At 42.5% G+C, this 14,631-nt stretch overlaps 1 protein-coding gene across 1 annotated transcript; it reads left to right on the forward strand.

The window, feature by feature from the left end:
• The first annotated feature begins 7,530 nt into the window (after positions 1-7,530).
• On the forward strand, positions 7,531-14,370 carry LOC122672531 (xanthotoxin 5-hydroxylase CYP82C4-like). Its single transcript, XM_043869993.1, has 4 exons — positions 7,531-7,711; positions 8,027-8,450; positions 11,068-11,986; positions 13,719-14,370. The coding sequence occupies exons 1-4, from the start codon at positions 7,531-7,533 to the stop codon at positions 14,340-14,342; spliced, it is 2,148 nt and encodes a 715-aa protein (XP_043725928.1). The 3' UTR covers positions 14,343-14,370.
• Positions 14,371-14,631: the final 261 nt, after the last annotated feature.

Here is a 14,631-nt window from a genome sequence, read left to right on the forward strand (position 1 = left end):
CGATTTTCTTCGTCGGTTCACTCCAACTTTTGACACCCCTATGTAAAGCTATCAAAACTTAGGGCAAGAGATCGTCGCTTGGTCGTGTGACCACTACACCAGTGTGGGGGCCAATGACAGCATGCGTAGGGGGTATCAATATAGATGAGATTTTTTATTTCATGGGGGTAGGGCAGTAATTTCATATGCTCCTGTCTGGGTGTAGGATCGACGCGACCACGCAACCTTTTTTTTTTCCATGAAAACTTACAAGGTAGGAGAAGTCGTTGATGATAAATTTAAAGGAAAAGGCCGGCACGCCGCCAAGGTGCCCAGCATGTGTAATTCTCTCTTTTCTCCTTTCAAAAAGACCACCTTACCCTCCGGTATCCAACCCTATGATTGGTGCATGCTTACGAAAAGCTGGCGGGATGCTCAATCCTCTCCCAAAACTTAATTATTTTTGGAAAGCCCTCATAGATATTTCTCCCAAAGTCTTCCCCCTAATTAATTACTTGATATATATAATAGTTAGGTGTGCCATCAAATTACAATCAATTATAATTAACAACAGCTACTACATGTCTATTCTATCAGATCTTAATCAATTTGATGTCTCTCTTCTCCCAATGTAACGAAAAAGGAATCTCTCTCACGACCGCCGTGTGCGTGTACTCTCATTTTCTCCGCTGAGTGCGTGAAGTCCGACATCCCCTTATCTTGATCGTTGAACCACATTTCCCTCATCTGGTCTTTAACAAGGGCTGAGTCTTAGTGTCTTGGGAACTGTAGACACTGATTTTTGTCACCCCCTAATTGGCGATGATGACAACGGGACATGGACGATGGACGATGCACTCTTCCTCTTTCTAGACTCAAGATACATGACCCATAAGACTAAGAACCATGCTGAGTACAAAATGACCCATTTTAGGCCCAAAAATAAGAAAAAATGGCACTGCGCCCCCACGGAGCCGTGGACTCCTTCCCAAGGCGCCGTAGACCCCTTCCCACGGCACTATGGGGATGTATACCGGATTGCCACGGCGCCATGAGAGGGTGTGACTTCAGTTTGCTGACGTCACACACGGCGCCGTGGAGGACTTATCTGGCCAGGAGAGAGAGGGGATCCCTCCCTATAAATAGGAGGTCCCCCTCCCTCATTTAAGAAGGAATTTTGGGTAGAAAGACCCTCCCCAAGTGATTTTCACCCTCTTTGTCTCATTTTTTTACCCTCTTTTCTCTCCTTCCTCTTATGAGAGTGTGAGTGAGTGAAATTTTCTTGGTCGTGGATAGATCCTTCGATTATCCCTTCGAGCATAGAGCATTCCTACTCCTAGGCGTTATTATTCCGTTAGTGCACAGATAACTTTCAAAACCCCTTTATTTCAGATGTTATTTTGTCTGTTTTCTCCTCTCCAAATCATTTGAAAGAGCCGTTACTCTGTCCAGAAAGAATCGGCGTCAGTCCATTCGTCTATCTCCCTTGAGCCAGGAGAATACAACCATACAGGTATAATTACTGTATTCTTGTTGATTCAATGTAGTCCTTTTGTATTTCATCGTTTTAGCCCGTATTTCTCATATATGTAATGTAGTTTATTATGTTTTAGTTCAATTCATAGCATCGGAATGTAGTTCATAACAACCCCCATCCCCGTAATAAAAGAGAGAGAACATTCATCTTTATGTAGCATCTAATACAGAGAGACCGGCTTCGGCTGGGCGAGGTGGCTGCCTAACTCCTTCCCACACTCGGAACCTGACCCCTTACCCGAACCTTTGATCAGACCATATAGAGTCATGTAGCCCGATTCCGTTCACAATGGATAGGGCTACACTTAATGGGTCCTAGGCCCTAACCCTAGGTGGTGACTTCACATTATATTAATATATTTTAATGCATGATCCTAATCCCCCATTTATCAATATTATACATTGACAATATTATCTATTATCCATCCATATATATATATCAAACCCATGTAGCCCATAAGGCTGAGGAACCCTTGTCTCGAGGACCACGATACTTACAGGAACCCATGGCAGCCTTTGATGATGACTTCCTCCTAGAGTTCCTACTACCACTACTACGGCACCTCATCCCCACCCTGTTCTTCTTTGCTCACTATTGCCTTAAGATGTTCAGCGCCCTAGTATTCCTACTAGAATACCTCCTCTGAACTTGGCCTCCCGGTACCCACCTCCGCCTTCTCCTTCGCCTTACGCTTCTACTTCTTGTTTTCTCCTAGCTCCTTATCGAGTCCTTCATTTGAGTCTCTGCTGCTTCTCTTTCGATACCGGAACTCCAGTCTTTGCTTTGGAAAACTTCTCATCTTAGACCTGCGATTCTTTTGTTCCTGTTTCCTGTTGTGTGTCCTATGTTGCGTCTTTAGGGTGGGTCCTGCTGTCCCCCCTTTGATGCTTGGCCTTTTCTTTCGGTTTGTCTCATCTACAGGGTTCATGGAATCCCTCCATTCTCCCACTTTTACCTTCTAGTTTTGTGCCCTCCCCTTTTCATACTTCCATGAATAACTAACCTGGCCAAGTGGTGTCACATGCAGGGATACTATCCCTCCCCCCCCCCCCCCCGGAACCCAACACTCCCCCACCCATACCAACCCAACATGATAGTCCTCCTCTCCAAGAAGAATATGATGATGATATTTTTATTGAAGAAGAAGAAGAGAACCGACTAGCTCAAATATGGAACACTACCCTGGTGGGCTTTGTTCTACAAGGAAGACCATTTCGTAAGCAAGCAGTTGAAGAGGGTTTGATCAATGCCCGGAACCCGACGCACAAGACTATAGTATCCCAGATGATGGAGAGACAATATCTATTTCAGTTCCACCATGAAATGGACATGATGAATGTTCTACAGGAAGGACCGTGGGCTGTATCCGGTAACCTTATCCTCCTGGAAAAGTGGAATACCTCTCAGAAGTGGGAGTTCACTCACTCAAAATTTTGGGCACAGTTACACTCGGTTCTAAGGGATCTGAAGGATCCAGACATATTGATTTCCTTAGCTCAAAAAGTGGGTGAACCTATGAAACTCATGTGGATTGAAGGTGTGCAATTTAGGTCCAAAATTTGCTACCTTAGAACCAGAGTAAGAATGGATATCAAAAAACCTTTAAGGAAAGCCATATCGGTGAAAAGGCACTCAAGGGCTAGAACCATCATTGAAGTGAAGTTCGAAAGAGTTCCCACTTTCTGCTATTTCTGTGGAGCTCTAGGACATGATGAAAAGAGATGCACTCAGTATTTTGAAGCAACCAGTAGCCATAAGGATGGTCATGACTGCGATGATTTTCTTGGATGCCCCGGCCTACCTAAACTTAAATGGGGTCCTGACCAGAGAGGGATTCCTTCGGATGACAGGTTACTTCGCTAGGCGACTGTATTTCCATGTTTACAAGCTCAGAGGAAAAACATGGAGGATGCACCCATGATGCCAACCCCAAGCAACGGCGTCAACACCGGTACCGGAGAAGAAGATGGAGGAACGATGAGGCTAATCCTGAATTTCGAGGCCAAACACAGTATCTGCACTGAACACGCTGCACTGGGTCAACAGCCTCGATCTGCCAACAACGGTGGGAGACAACACATCAAATCTGGTGCTGTAGCCATAGTTGTCAGAGACCAAATCAACTTATATACTTCAGGATGATCAAAAAGGGCCACAGTGTCTGTTAACCCTTGCCTACCCCAGCTTCCCATTCTAAAACAAACCGCAAGAATGTTGGGATCACAAACACCTGAATTGTTAGGCTCACTAAAGACAAACTTGCACATCAACTCGTTGACTATCCAAAGCCCTCTCCCCTCCCCTATACAGGAGTACCTCCTCAAGTGCCCGGAACACTCAACAGTTGTCCTCTCTCTCCTTAATCATATGGTCGATTTCACAATATCTAGACCAAATCCTACCCATCAGCTGGAACCCCTAAGGATACCATATCCTGACCTCATGACAGAGACCCGTCCTTGTAACAAGTCTATAAGCCCATCAAGGGTCACACCACAAAGCCAAGTGGATGGCCAGTCCATTTTGGAAGGCCTATACACCCAGACCCTGCTACCCACCCACACCACAACCCACCTTTTCAAACCAAATATGGCCAACAATTTCCAACCAGATACCCACAACACCCCTATCCCTGTTAACCCAATCACCCCCTTCATCTCTATCCAACATTCAGGCTCTTTCTCCAGTCGTATGTCAATGGGTAAAATTGCTATGAAAAAAGGTAAAATGCAATCCAAAGCCCATCAAGCTCTCATCATTGTCGAGACTTTAAAAGCAACCAGGAAAGCCAAACGGCCCAAGCATATCAAATTGGACAGCATGAACTAGGTGGAAGAAGCCCAGGAAATCAGCCCTACCAAGGATCAAGTTCAAGCACACAACCTGAACCATTTTTTATCAAATGGACCCTGCGAGACTGGGGTGAAACAGTCTCACCAGGGACAATGAAGCTAGCTAGCTAGAACTGTCAGGGTCTAGGGAGTCCCCGGACAGTTCGAGCTCTTCGTAATCTCTCCAAAGGGGAAATACCTGATTTAATTTTTCTCATGGAATCCAAAAGTCAGGGAGATAAGATCAACAGAATTTGTCATCAGCTTAAGTTTCATAACAGTTTCTCGGTGAATTCCAAGGGCTCTTCGGGGGGTTTGGCCTTAATGTGGCACTCTCACATCCACGTGGAGATTCTATCCTCTGATGATCACATCATTGATGCTTTGGTTTCTAATCAATCTGGGCTGAAATTCATGGTTTCTTTTGTTTATGGGGAACCAAACAAACAGCACAGGCAGAAAATGTGGGATCGACTTATTTCCATTGGTACTTCTCATGTGGATCAGTGGCTATGCGTCAGAGATTTTAATTCGTATCTAGAGTGGCACGAGAACGAAGGTGGAATTAGAAGTGGTTCAAGAGATTCCAGGCAATTCAAGAACATGGTGGATCAATGCAACCTCACGGATTTGGGAGCAAACGGACCATCTTTCACATGGAATAACAAAAGGAGAGGGTCGGAGAATATCAGCATCAAGCTTGATCGTGCTCTTACGAACCCAGCCTGGCGGTTGAAGTTCTAGAATGCTGCAGTCTTCATTAAACCGGCTATTACCTCTGACCATAATCCTCTTGTAGTGGCCATTGGTGGGGGTATGGCCAAGGGTCCCCGACCCTTCCGCGTCGAGACAATGTGGCTTCGCCACCCCGAATGCAAAGATGTTGTCGAGAAAGCTTGGTCCTTTGCTAGATACAGCCAGCCTGCGACTAATCTGACAAGGAAATTGGAGAAATGTAAGGTCTCTCTAAGGAGGTGGAACAAAGAAAGTTTTGGGCAGATCCAAGTAAAGATTAATGACCTTAAGCAACAGCTGGAAGAAGTTCAAAAACAACCCTTCTTTATTGACCGCCAAGATATCAAAGATTTTATTGCCAAGCAGCTTGAGGAGGAATTGGCAAGAGAAGAGACTCTTTGGCGCCAAAAATCAAGAATTGATTGGATCCATGAAGGCGACAAACATTCTGCTTTTTTTCATGCCTCCACCATTCAGAGGCGTCAAAGAAATAGTATTCTCAAGATTAAAAAGAGCACCGGCCAATGGACGCAGTCCACTGAGGAAGTGGAGGTAGAGCTGATCAAGCACTTTACCGAGGCTGTGACTTCAGAAGGCGCTAATGGGAATGTCATCCATCAAGCCCTGCTCCTGGTTCTCCTTGTTGTCTCGGCTGAATTAAATGAGAAGTTGTGCGCCACTCCCTCTATGGAGGAAATCTCTAAGGCCCTCCAGGACATGGGCCCTCTCAAATCCCCTAGGCCCGATGGTTTCCCCCCCCCCATTTTCTTTCAAAAATATTGGAGCATCACTAAGGCAGACTTATTCACCTTCATTTCGGACTTCTTCTCCACCGGCACCCTCTCTAAGGAGATCAACATGACTTTTGTGTGCCTTATCACTAAGAATTCAGCTCCGAAAATGGCGGATCATTATAGGCCCATCAGCCTTTGTGGCGTTGCAGTGAAGATTATTTCCAAGATTATGGCGGACATATTTAAAGAGGATCTACATGGTATTATTTCCCCCTACCAATCAGCTTTTATTCCTGAGCTATTAATTTCTGATAACATTTTTATTGCTCATGAGCTTTTTCATTATATCAAGCATCAAAAGAAAAGAAAAAAAAATTTATGGCTCTGAAGCTTGATATGAAGAAAGCTTATGATAGGATGGAGTGGCCATTTATCAAAGCCACATTGTTGAAACTTGGATTTTATACTAAATGGGTGGATCTTATCATGCAATGTATTTCCTCAGTTTCTTACTCCCTTCTTGTCAATGGTTCCGAAAAAGGATCTTTTACCCCCTCTAGAGGCATCCGACAGGGTGACCCTCTTTCCCCCTTTATCTTCATTTTATGCTCTCAGGTGCTAAGTGCCATCATTTCTACTGCTGAGGATAACAAATTGATTCAAGGGATCAGGGTCAAGAATCGTGCTCCTCCTATTGCTCATTTATTATTTGCCGATGATTGCCTCCTCTTCTCCGAGGTGAAGCTGCAACAGGTTACCCATCTCAAGAGCTGCCTTGAGCTGTATTGTGAAGCCAGTGGTCAAGAAATCAACCTCCAGAAATCATGTCTCACTTTCAACCCCAACACCCCTCTGCACTTTAGAAGATGGTTCTCAAGAGTCCTGAAGATTCGTTACGGGGATGGTCCCTCAAAGTACTTGGGCTTGCCGTCAGAGATTGGGGTGTCTAAAGCTGAAGTTTTCAAGGAGCTCACCAGTAAATCGAGCAGCCGAATCAAAGGTTGGAAGAATCAATTATTGTCTCATGAAGGTCGGGTCGTCCTCATCAAATCTGTTGGTTATTCTCTATCAACCTTTGCTGCTAGTCATTTCTCTTTACCAGTTTCCATCACAATGAGCTCAGAAGTGCAATGACAAATTACTTATGGGGTAGCAAAGATGGTGAAAACAAAGTGCATTGGATCTCATGGACCCGCTTATGTCGTTCCAAGGAGAAAGGCGGGTTGGGCCTTAGAGACCCTATCCTCCAAAATAGGGCCCTTCTTGCCAAAGTGGCATGGCGCCTATGGTCGGAACCAAATACTTGATGGGCCAGATTTTTTAAAGCAGTTTACTTCCCAAAGTCAGATTTTATTCAGGCGTCTGTGGGCCATTGCCCCTCATGGGCCTGGCGAAGTATTCTGGTGGGTCAAAAAGTTCTAAATGGTGGGTTATTGTGGTTAGTAGAATCTAGTAATGACATCAACATCTGGGAGGATAATTGGATTCCTTCGGCGCCGAATTTCAAGATCAAATACCCAAAACCGATGCATTGCCCCCTCCTTAAAGTCTCAGAGCTAATCGACCCCATCACGCGAGTTTAGAAGGAAGATCTTTTAAGGGAATTCTTTCACCCCCTGACATACAGGCTATTAAGCAGATTAAACTCAACCTCTTACCTAGGAATGACAAACATGTGTGGGGAGCTGCTCGAAATGGTCTTTTCTCCATCAAAATGGCTTATCATTTTCAAGCTAATCTAAGGGACCATGCCCTCGATAGTGGTGCTTCTTCTTCTTACAGGAAAGATTGGGAACTTATCCCATCGAGTGTATGGAAACGTATTTGGCATTGCAGATCTTGGCCAAAGATTAAGAACTTCCTTTGGAGATGTTGTACTGAAGGAGTTGCTACAGGTGAGGGTCTATTCAAGAGACAAATCCACATTGATCCGAGCTATAGAAGATGTGGTTGCCAGCTCGAATCCATTAACCATGTTCTAATGGAATGTTCATTTGCCAAAGCAGTATGGTTCGACAGTGAGTTAAGCTTCAACGTCTCCCTCTTTGGCTCTCCCCCAACCAATGCTCGTTTCCTATTGAACTAGGAGAAGATCAGTTTCCCCTCCAAGAAGAAAGGTAGAGAGGTGTTGTCCCTGGCCTCTTTCATTTGTTGGTTTATGTGGTTGGCCAGAAATGAACTCTACTTCAATTGAAATACCTGGTCTCCAGAGGAAGTTATCTTTAAGGCCCACAAGGCTTGGCAGGAGTTCGAGAAAACCTCTACAATGGCTCCTTATGATTCTCAGGAAGGCGTAGATGCTTTCCAACTCCCGCAATCCTGGCAATGCCCCCCTACGAACTTCATCAAGATTAATGGAGATGCTGCCACCCAAGAGGAATCGACTATGGGAGGTATTGGGTTTGTTCTGAGAAACTATTTGGGGGATCCTTTGGCTGCTGTTTCGGAGGTTGTTGACTTCCCGAGTGTTTTGTTTGATGAAGCAATTGCGATCAGATCAGGGCTTATTTGGGCACAGGATGCTGGGTATCCAAGGCTTCAGGTCGAATCTGATAACTCAACACTTATCAATTATTTGAACAATCCATCTTCCCCAATCCGCTGGGAGCTGGATGGTATTATTCATGACATTCGGTGCCTCTCTCTCTCCTTCCCTGCCTGTTCTTTCTTTTGTATTCCTAGGGTGATTAACAATGTGGCTCACACCCTAGCAAGGAAAGCCCTGTCGATGACAACTACGATAGTTTGGCCTATCTCCACTCCTTGGCTCTTGGATTTGTGTAAACAGGATTTCTCACAACTCATGCCGATGTAGACTTCAAGGCGAACTAGAAGTTATAACCTTACTTTTTTGCCCTTTGTCTTATTTCCAAAAGTTACTAATGATGTCGGAAATGATTTGCCATTTAAGGTGTCGGATAAAAAAATTCAGCAGAGAATCTCAACTAATACAACCATTAAATCAATAACATAGGAGAGTAGGTTACTTAGAACTCAGTAGTGGTGAGTTCCTCCAAAGTAATGTCATCGAGGAGCAATGCAATACTCGATGTTGATCTCCATTGACTGCTCTTTCTCCAATGGTCTTAACCTAAGGTAGATGATGAAGAGATACTCTCTACTCTCCTCACTTTTTGTTATGTTTTACTCAACATTGTGCAATTAGGGTTTATGCATTAGCTCTTAATATAATTAAAACCAAAATTAAAAGATTATAATCTAACGGTACTCATCATCCCAAATGGTGTGATATTAAATAGTTGTCTTTTAATTATCATTAATTGCACAAAAAGACAATCCTACAAAAACGTAACCTAAAAACCCTCAATGGTAGAAAACCTTAATTACGTTTTCTCTCCCATACAACCAGCATTCACAATGGATCTTCCAAGTATGAAATTAAATCACTTCCATAAATTCATAATCCATTGCACATCAATATTGGAGTATCATGACTTGTGATTGGACCCAAAAAGATTTGAAAATACTTTTCAAATAATATTTATTTAATATAATAATAATAATAATAATAAATTTTCTTTTGCAAATCTTTACAAAAACAAGTATCGGGTTTCGGATTTCAACCAGTCACGATTAGATGACTCATTCACTTGGATGTTCTCACTAAAAGACCATGAAATCCACATTGAGCGTCACCATCATTCACATTCATACCCTACATGCCCAACGAACTGATATATAGCTAGTTTTATCGATAGGCATCAACTATTGGAACACCATAGACACATAATGCACAAATGTAACGGCAAGTGCCTCTCATGTAAAGGAAGAAAACAACTACCAAACTCATGCTGCCAAACACAATTGGTGGCGAACCATTCATGAATCACTAAAGATCAATATGACTTGGTGTTCATATTCAGGCAGGTTTATATTAAGGCTATGTTTGGTATGCTTTCTTGGAATACATTCTAGGTTGATTTTGCATTCTCGGGTGATAAAAATAGTTGTTTTTATTGTATGAGAATGCAAATTAAACCTAGAATGCATACCAAACACAGTCTAAGTTACTTAGATTCTATGATATGGTTTCCAAAAATAGAATTGAAATTCTATCGCCAAAAAGAAAACTCAAAGCAGGACAATATATTACAACCAATGTCCATTTCACAGCATAGATATCGACAACCAATGAGATACCAACAAATTGTTGAGGTTTTGGTGTCTTGACTTCTGATGATGGACTGCTGTGTGGAGGCCCTGAGGAAAATTTTTTAAGGACTATATGGGTATTTCGGTAATTTTCTGTATAGGATTTCGCTATAAATCTGTAGCGAGTGTTCTTTCTCTGTATTGAAAATCTGAGAGAGGTGTGAGGAACGAGTGACTGTAACCCTATTATCCATTGATAGTGAAATAGACCTCATCTCACCATGGACGTAGGCAACCTTGCCGAACCACGTAAATCTTTTTGTGCATTGTGTGATTGTATTTGCGATTTCCATTTTTCTTAGCATCGTGTTAGGTTTTTACACAAATGGTGTTGCCCCATGCAAACACATGGTCTCTGAACCCTAAACTAGTCTACTAAATGTCCAATGTGACGGTTGTCTGCCAATATTGATCTCAATATTACAATAAGCTGAATCTGTGGGGTTTGCATTTTTCTAAGTCGTTTTCATGAGTTAAGAGTCAAGAATGACTTTTTTCGATTTGGCTCCTGTCCTGCAGTGGCGGGAGCTGCCGGGAGCTGGAGTTTCCAACCCAACTAAACGATAGTAAAAACAGGGGTGGGGTGGTCATTTCACATGTGGGGGCCACTATGAGTTAAGATTCAAGAATGACTTTTTCCGATTTGGCTCCTGTCCTGTAGTGGCGGGAGCTGGAGCGTCCAGCCCAACTAAACGACAACAAAAACAGGGGTGGGGTGGTCATTTCACATGTGGGGCCCAACCCCACCCCCTGTTGTTGGGTGGTTTCCATGAGTGTCCAGCCATGGAAGATCTACTACTCAACCATATATATATATATACAACGGGCCCCACATGTGAAATGACCACCCCACCCCTTGTTTTTGGGTGGTTTCCATGAGCGTCCAGCCATGGAAGATCTACTACTCAACCATATATACATATATATATATATATACAACACGAACCCTTTCTATAGTCATGCATTCATTCATTTCACACTCAGCCATGGAAGATCTTCTTCTTCTTCTTCTTCAATCCCTAGGCGCAATTGTTGCCTTCATGATCTTGCTCCATCAATATTATTTTTGGATGAGAAGGTCAAGATCTATCACCCACGAAACTAGACCTTTCATGAGTCCCCAATTCGCCCCTGAACCATCTGGTGCCTTACCCATCATTGGCCATCTCTCTCTACTAAGAGGTCTAGTTCCACTTTCCCGGTCACTTGGTGCCATCGCCGACAAATATGGCCCAATTTTCATGATTCGTCTCGGCGTTCATCGAGCACTTGTGGTGAGCAGCTTAGAAGTGATCAAGGAATGCTTCACCACCCACGACAAGGTCTTCGCAACACGCCAACCATGTGCTGCAGGCAAGTACCTTGGCTACAATTATGCTTTTCTCACATTTGCACCTCATGGTCCTTATTGGCGTGAGATCAAGAAGACAGTCACACTTGAGCTCCTCTCCAAGAACCGACTTGACATGCTTAAGCATATAAGAAAGGGTGAAATTGACACATGCATCCAAGAGTTGTACTCATATTGGGCCAAGAACAGAGGAGGTGGTGGTGGTGCTGGGCCAGTCTCTGTGGAGATGGATCGATGGTTCTGTCGTTTGAATTTCAATGTTATTACTAAGATGATTGCTGGGAAAAGATATTTCAATACTTTTGATGATACGGCTAAAGATGAGAATGAAGAAGCTGGGAGATTTGAGAAATTAATTGAGGAACTAACAAGGTTGAGTGGGATTTTTGTCCCTTCCGATGTGCTGCCTTACCTTGAATGGATGGATTTGCAAGGACATTTGAAAGCCATGAAATCTATTGCTAAGGAAGTTGATAGTTTAATTGGGAATTGGCTTGAAGATCATCATCATCATCATCACCTTCATGAGAAGAATAAGCAGAAACAGGAAGAAGATTTCATGGACCTGATGCTATCCATATTTCCTGATGAGGAAAAGTTGATATATGGTTATGACCGTGATACTGTCATCAAGGCTACTGTACTGGTATGTCCTTGTTAAATTTATTGCATTTTCTACAATATTTTTTTTTATATCTTATGCTTTCAAGTTAATTCTACTGAATTATAATGATCAACTTGGTGTTGTGGGAAGCCATTATTGGGTCTAATCTTTAGGAAAAAATTGATCCAAGGGTTGTGAGTTAATAAGTGGCAACCCTTTAGGAGAAGTAGTTAAGAAATTTAATTTTTTGTTGAAAAGTGCTTGGAGAATTTTGGGAGTATTCCCCCTAAATTAAATACTACAATTGATATATATAGTAGGTAGGTGTGCTGTCAAATTACATTCAATTAACTATAGATAAGTCCTAACAAGCTAGCTACTACATCTTAATTTGATGTTTGAAGTATAGTTGGAAAATCAGTTTTTTTGACTCAACTTGTCTTTCAGAAAAACTTGGTGATTTGGAATTGTCAAACTCGGTCAATGTGAGTCATGTTTTTTTTTATTTTTTTAATGCAATGGATATGTATAAATTAATAAAAACCCAAAAAAATAAAGAAAAAAATATGGGAAAATCAAGAGGAAAAAAAAAGGAATCACATATCAATGAATTTTGAGTTTATACCATTGAACAAGAGAAGGGAGAGTCCAGGAGTTGAGGGTTTTTTAATGTTTTAGAATACGGATTTACTATTTAACTCAACTTGGTTTTTAAGTGAAACGATTTTATGATTTTTTTAAAAACGATTAAACTTGCCGAGTTTGTCATGACTCGGGTAAAAAGACCAAGTCTTATTTGACTTGGACGACTTATGAACCAATCTCATCATTTTTACCTTGACCTAGTCTACATAACTCTTGATCAGGTTTTTCAAAATTTTGACTTGATTCGGGCGACTTGCCTCAGTCAAAGTCAAAACCCTGTTTTCCAACTATGGTCTGAAGACTTTTTTATTTTTTTAAAACAAAGCTTTACTAATAGAAAGGTGTAGTACATATAGATTTTGAATTACAAGTGTCAAGAAGCCATAGAGTAGATATTGGTCAAATAGTCCTACAAGCTACAGGTCAAGGATCAGGACCTCTTAGCAAGGGAGTAAGCTAAACTATTTCCCCCCCCCCCCCACCCCACTCTTAGCAAGGGAGTAAGCTAAACTATTTCCCCCCCCCCCCACCCCACACTTAGAATAAAAACAAAAGTACATGATTCTAAACTCGATGCCAGATGAGTAATATCATGGATTTTAGGAATCAAAGATATTGGTGGATGAGTGTACTTGTCCATGAGGATAGAGATCAGTATTTTGTGCTTCAATCCGGTTTCCATCCTTCAATAGCTAATTAACGATCAGTTATCACATATCATTGATCACTTACCTATCTAAAAATACATAAAGTAAATAAAAATAGCTTCTTATAAGGGGAAATGTTCTCTGCATTGGGAGCACAGGATACGCCCAAACACATGATGGTGGGCAAAATAACCGCTCCGCACCTCTAAATGGCCGAAATGACATCGCGTCCTACCCCACGTGTCTAGGCATAGCCTACGTCCCCGTGCGCTCTGAGGAAAATAATCCTTTCCAATTCCCTAAAAGTGTACAGTGAGGCAATACTAGGTGGAGATGTCAACATTTGGCAACTCAGACATCCAACATTCCAAGCTCATTGAATTCTGGGCAAAGAACAACGCCCCTTGTTATAATTATGATATATGTTTTCTGATATCAAAAGGATGTATTGACTCTTTTAATTTGTTTCCATTTGCATGTAGACTCTTATTGTAGGTGCCACTGACACCACATTCATAGCCTTAACATGGGCTCTCTCCTTACTCTTGAAGCATCCCAATGTGTTAAAAAGAGCCCGAGATGAGTTGGATGCTTATGTTGGCAAAGATAGAAACGTGGATGAATCAGATATTAAGAACCTCGTGTACCTTCAAGCCATTGCCAAGGAGACACTACGCCTTTACCCACCTGGACCTGTTTTGCCACGTCAGGCAATGGAAGACTGTCAATTGGGTGGATATCATGTCCCCAGTGGCACACATTTGCTTGTGAACATATGGAAGCTGCACCGAGACCCTAGCGTGTGGTCAGACCCTGATGAGTTCAAACCAGAAAGATTTCTCACAACCCATGCCGACGTAGACTTCAAGGCTCAAGAGTACCGGTATATACCGTTCAGTGCTGGTAGAAGGCAATGCCCTGGTATCACCTTGGCCACGCAGGTCTTCCACTTGACGCTTGCTCGTCTTCTCCATGGGTTTGATGTGATGAACGCTTTGGATGCACCAGTGGACATGACTGAAGGTGTAAGCCTCACCTTACCCAAAGCAAACCCTCTTCATGTTCTCATCACTCCACGCCTGCCTTCTAAGCTATATGAAGACTAGACTACTCTAGCTAAAGAGATTTGATAGAAAAAAAAATAGTCAAGTGTGTAATGCTTGTGATGGAGATTAGTTTTTCTTTTACTTTTGCCCTAAATCCTATAGGAGATACGTTATATATATTTTTTTCTTGTAAAAGGAGAATGTTCTCTGTATCGCAGCGCAGGCTGCGTCCAGGCACATGGGCTTGCCACTCAGGGGGGCAGGATGGTTATTGCACCCACCCCCATGTGAGAACAGCACGCCTAGAATAAATTATGTTGTAGCCCTTTCTATGTAAGAGAATAAACCA

The sequence above is a fragment of the Telopea speciosissima genome, chromosome 8 (assembly GCF_018873765.1).
Source record: "Telopea speciosissima isolate NSW1024214 ecotype Mountain lineage chromosome 8, Tspe_v1, whole genome shotgun sequence".
In the NCBI taxonomy this organism is placed as follows: domain Eukaryota; kingdom Viridiplantae; phylum Streptophyta; class Magnoliopsida; order Proteales; family Proteaceae; genus Telopea; species Telopea speciosissima.

Bases quoted from the DNA above. Each gene is read 5' to 3' on its own strand.
- LOC122672531 (XM_043869993.1), top strand. From the start codon at position 7,531: ATGGCTTATCATTTTCAAGCTAATCTAAGGGACCATGCCCTCGATAGT. The intron at 8,451-11,067 runs GTGCCTCTCTCT...TTGGATGAGAAG, and splicing joins GGTATTATTCATGACATTCG to GTCAAGATCTATCACCCACG. The intron at 11,987-13,718 runs GTATGTCCTTGT...ATTTGCATGTAG, and splicing joins TCATCAAGGCTACTGTACTG to ACTCTTATTGTAGGTGCCAC.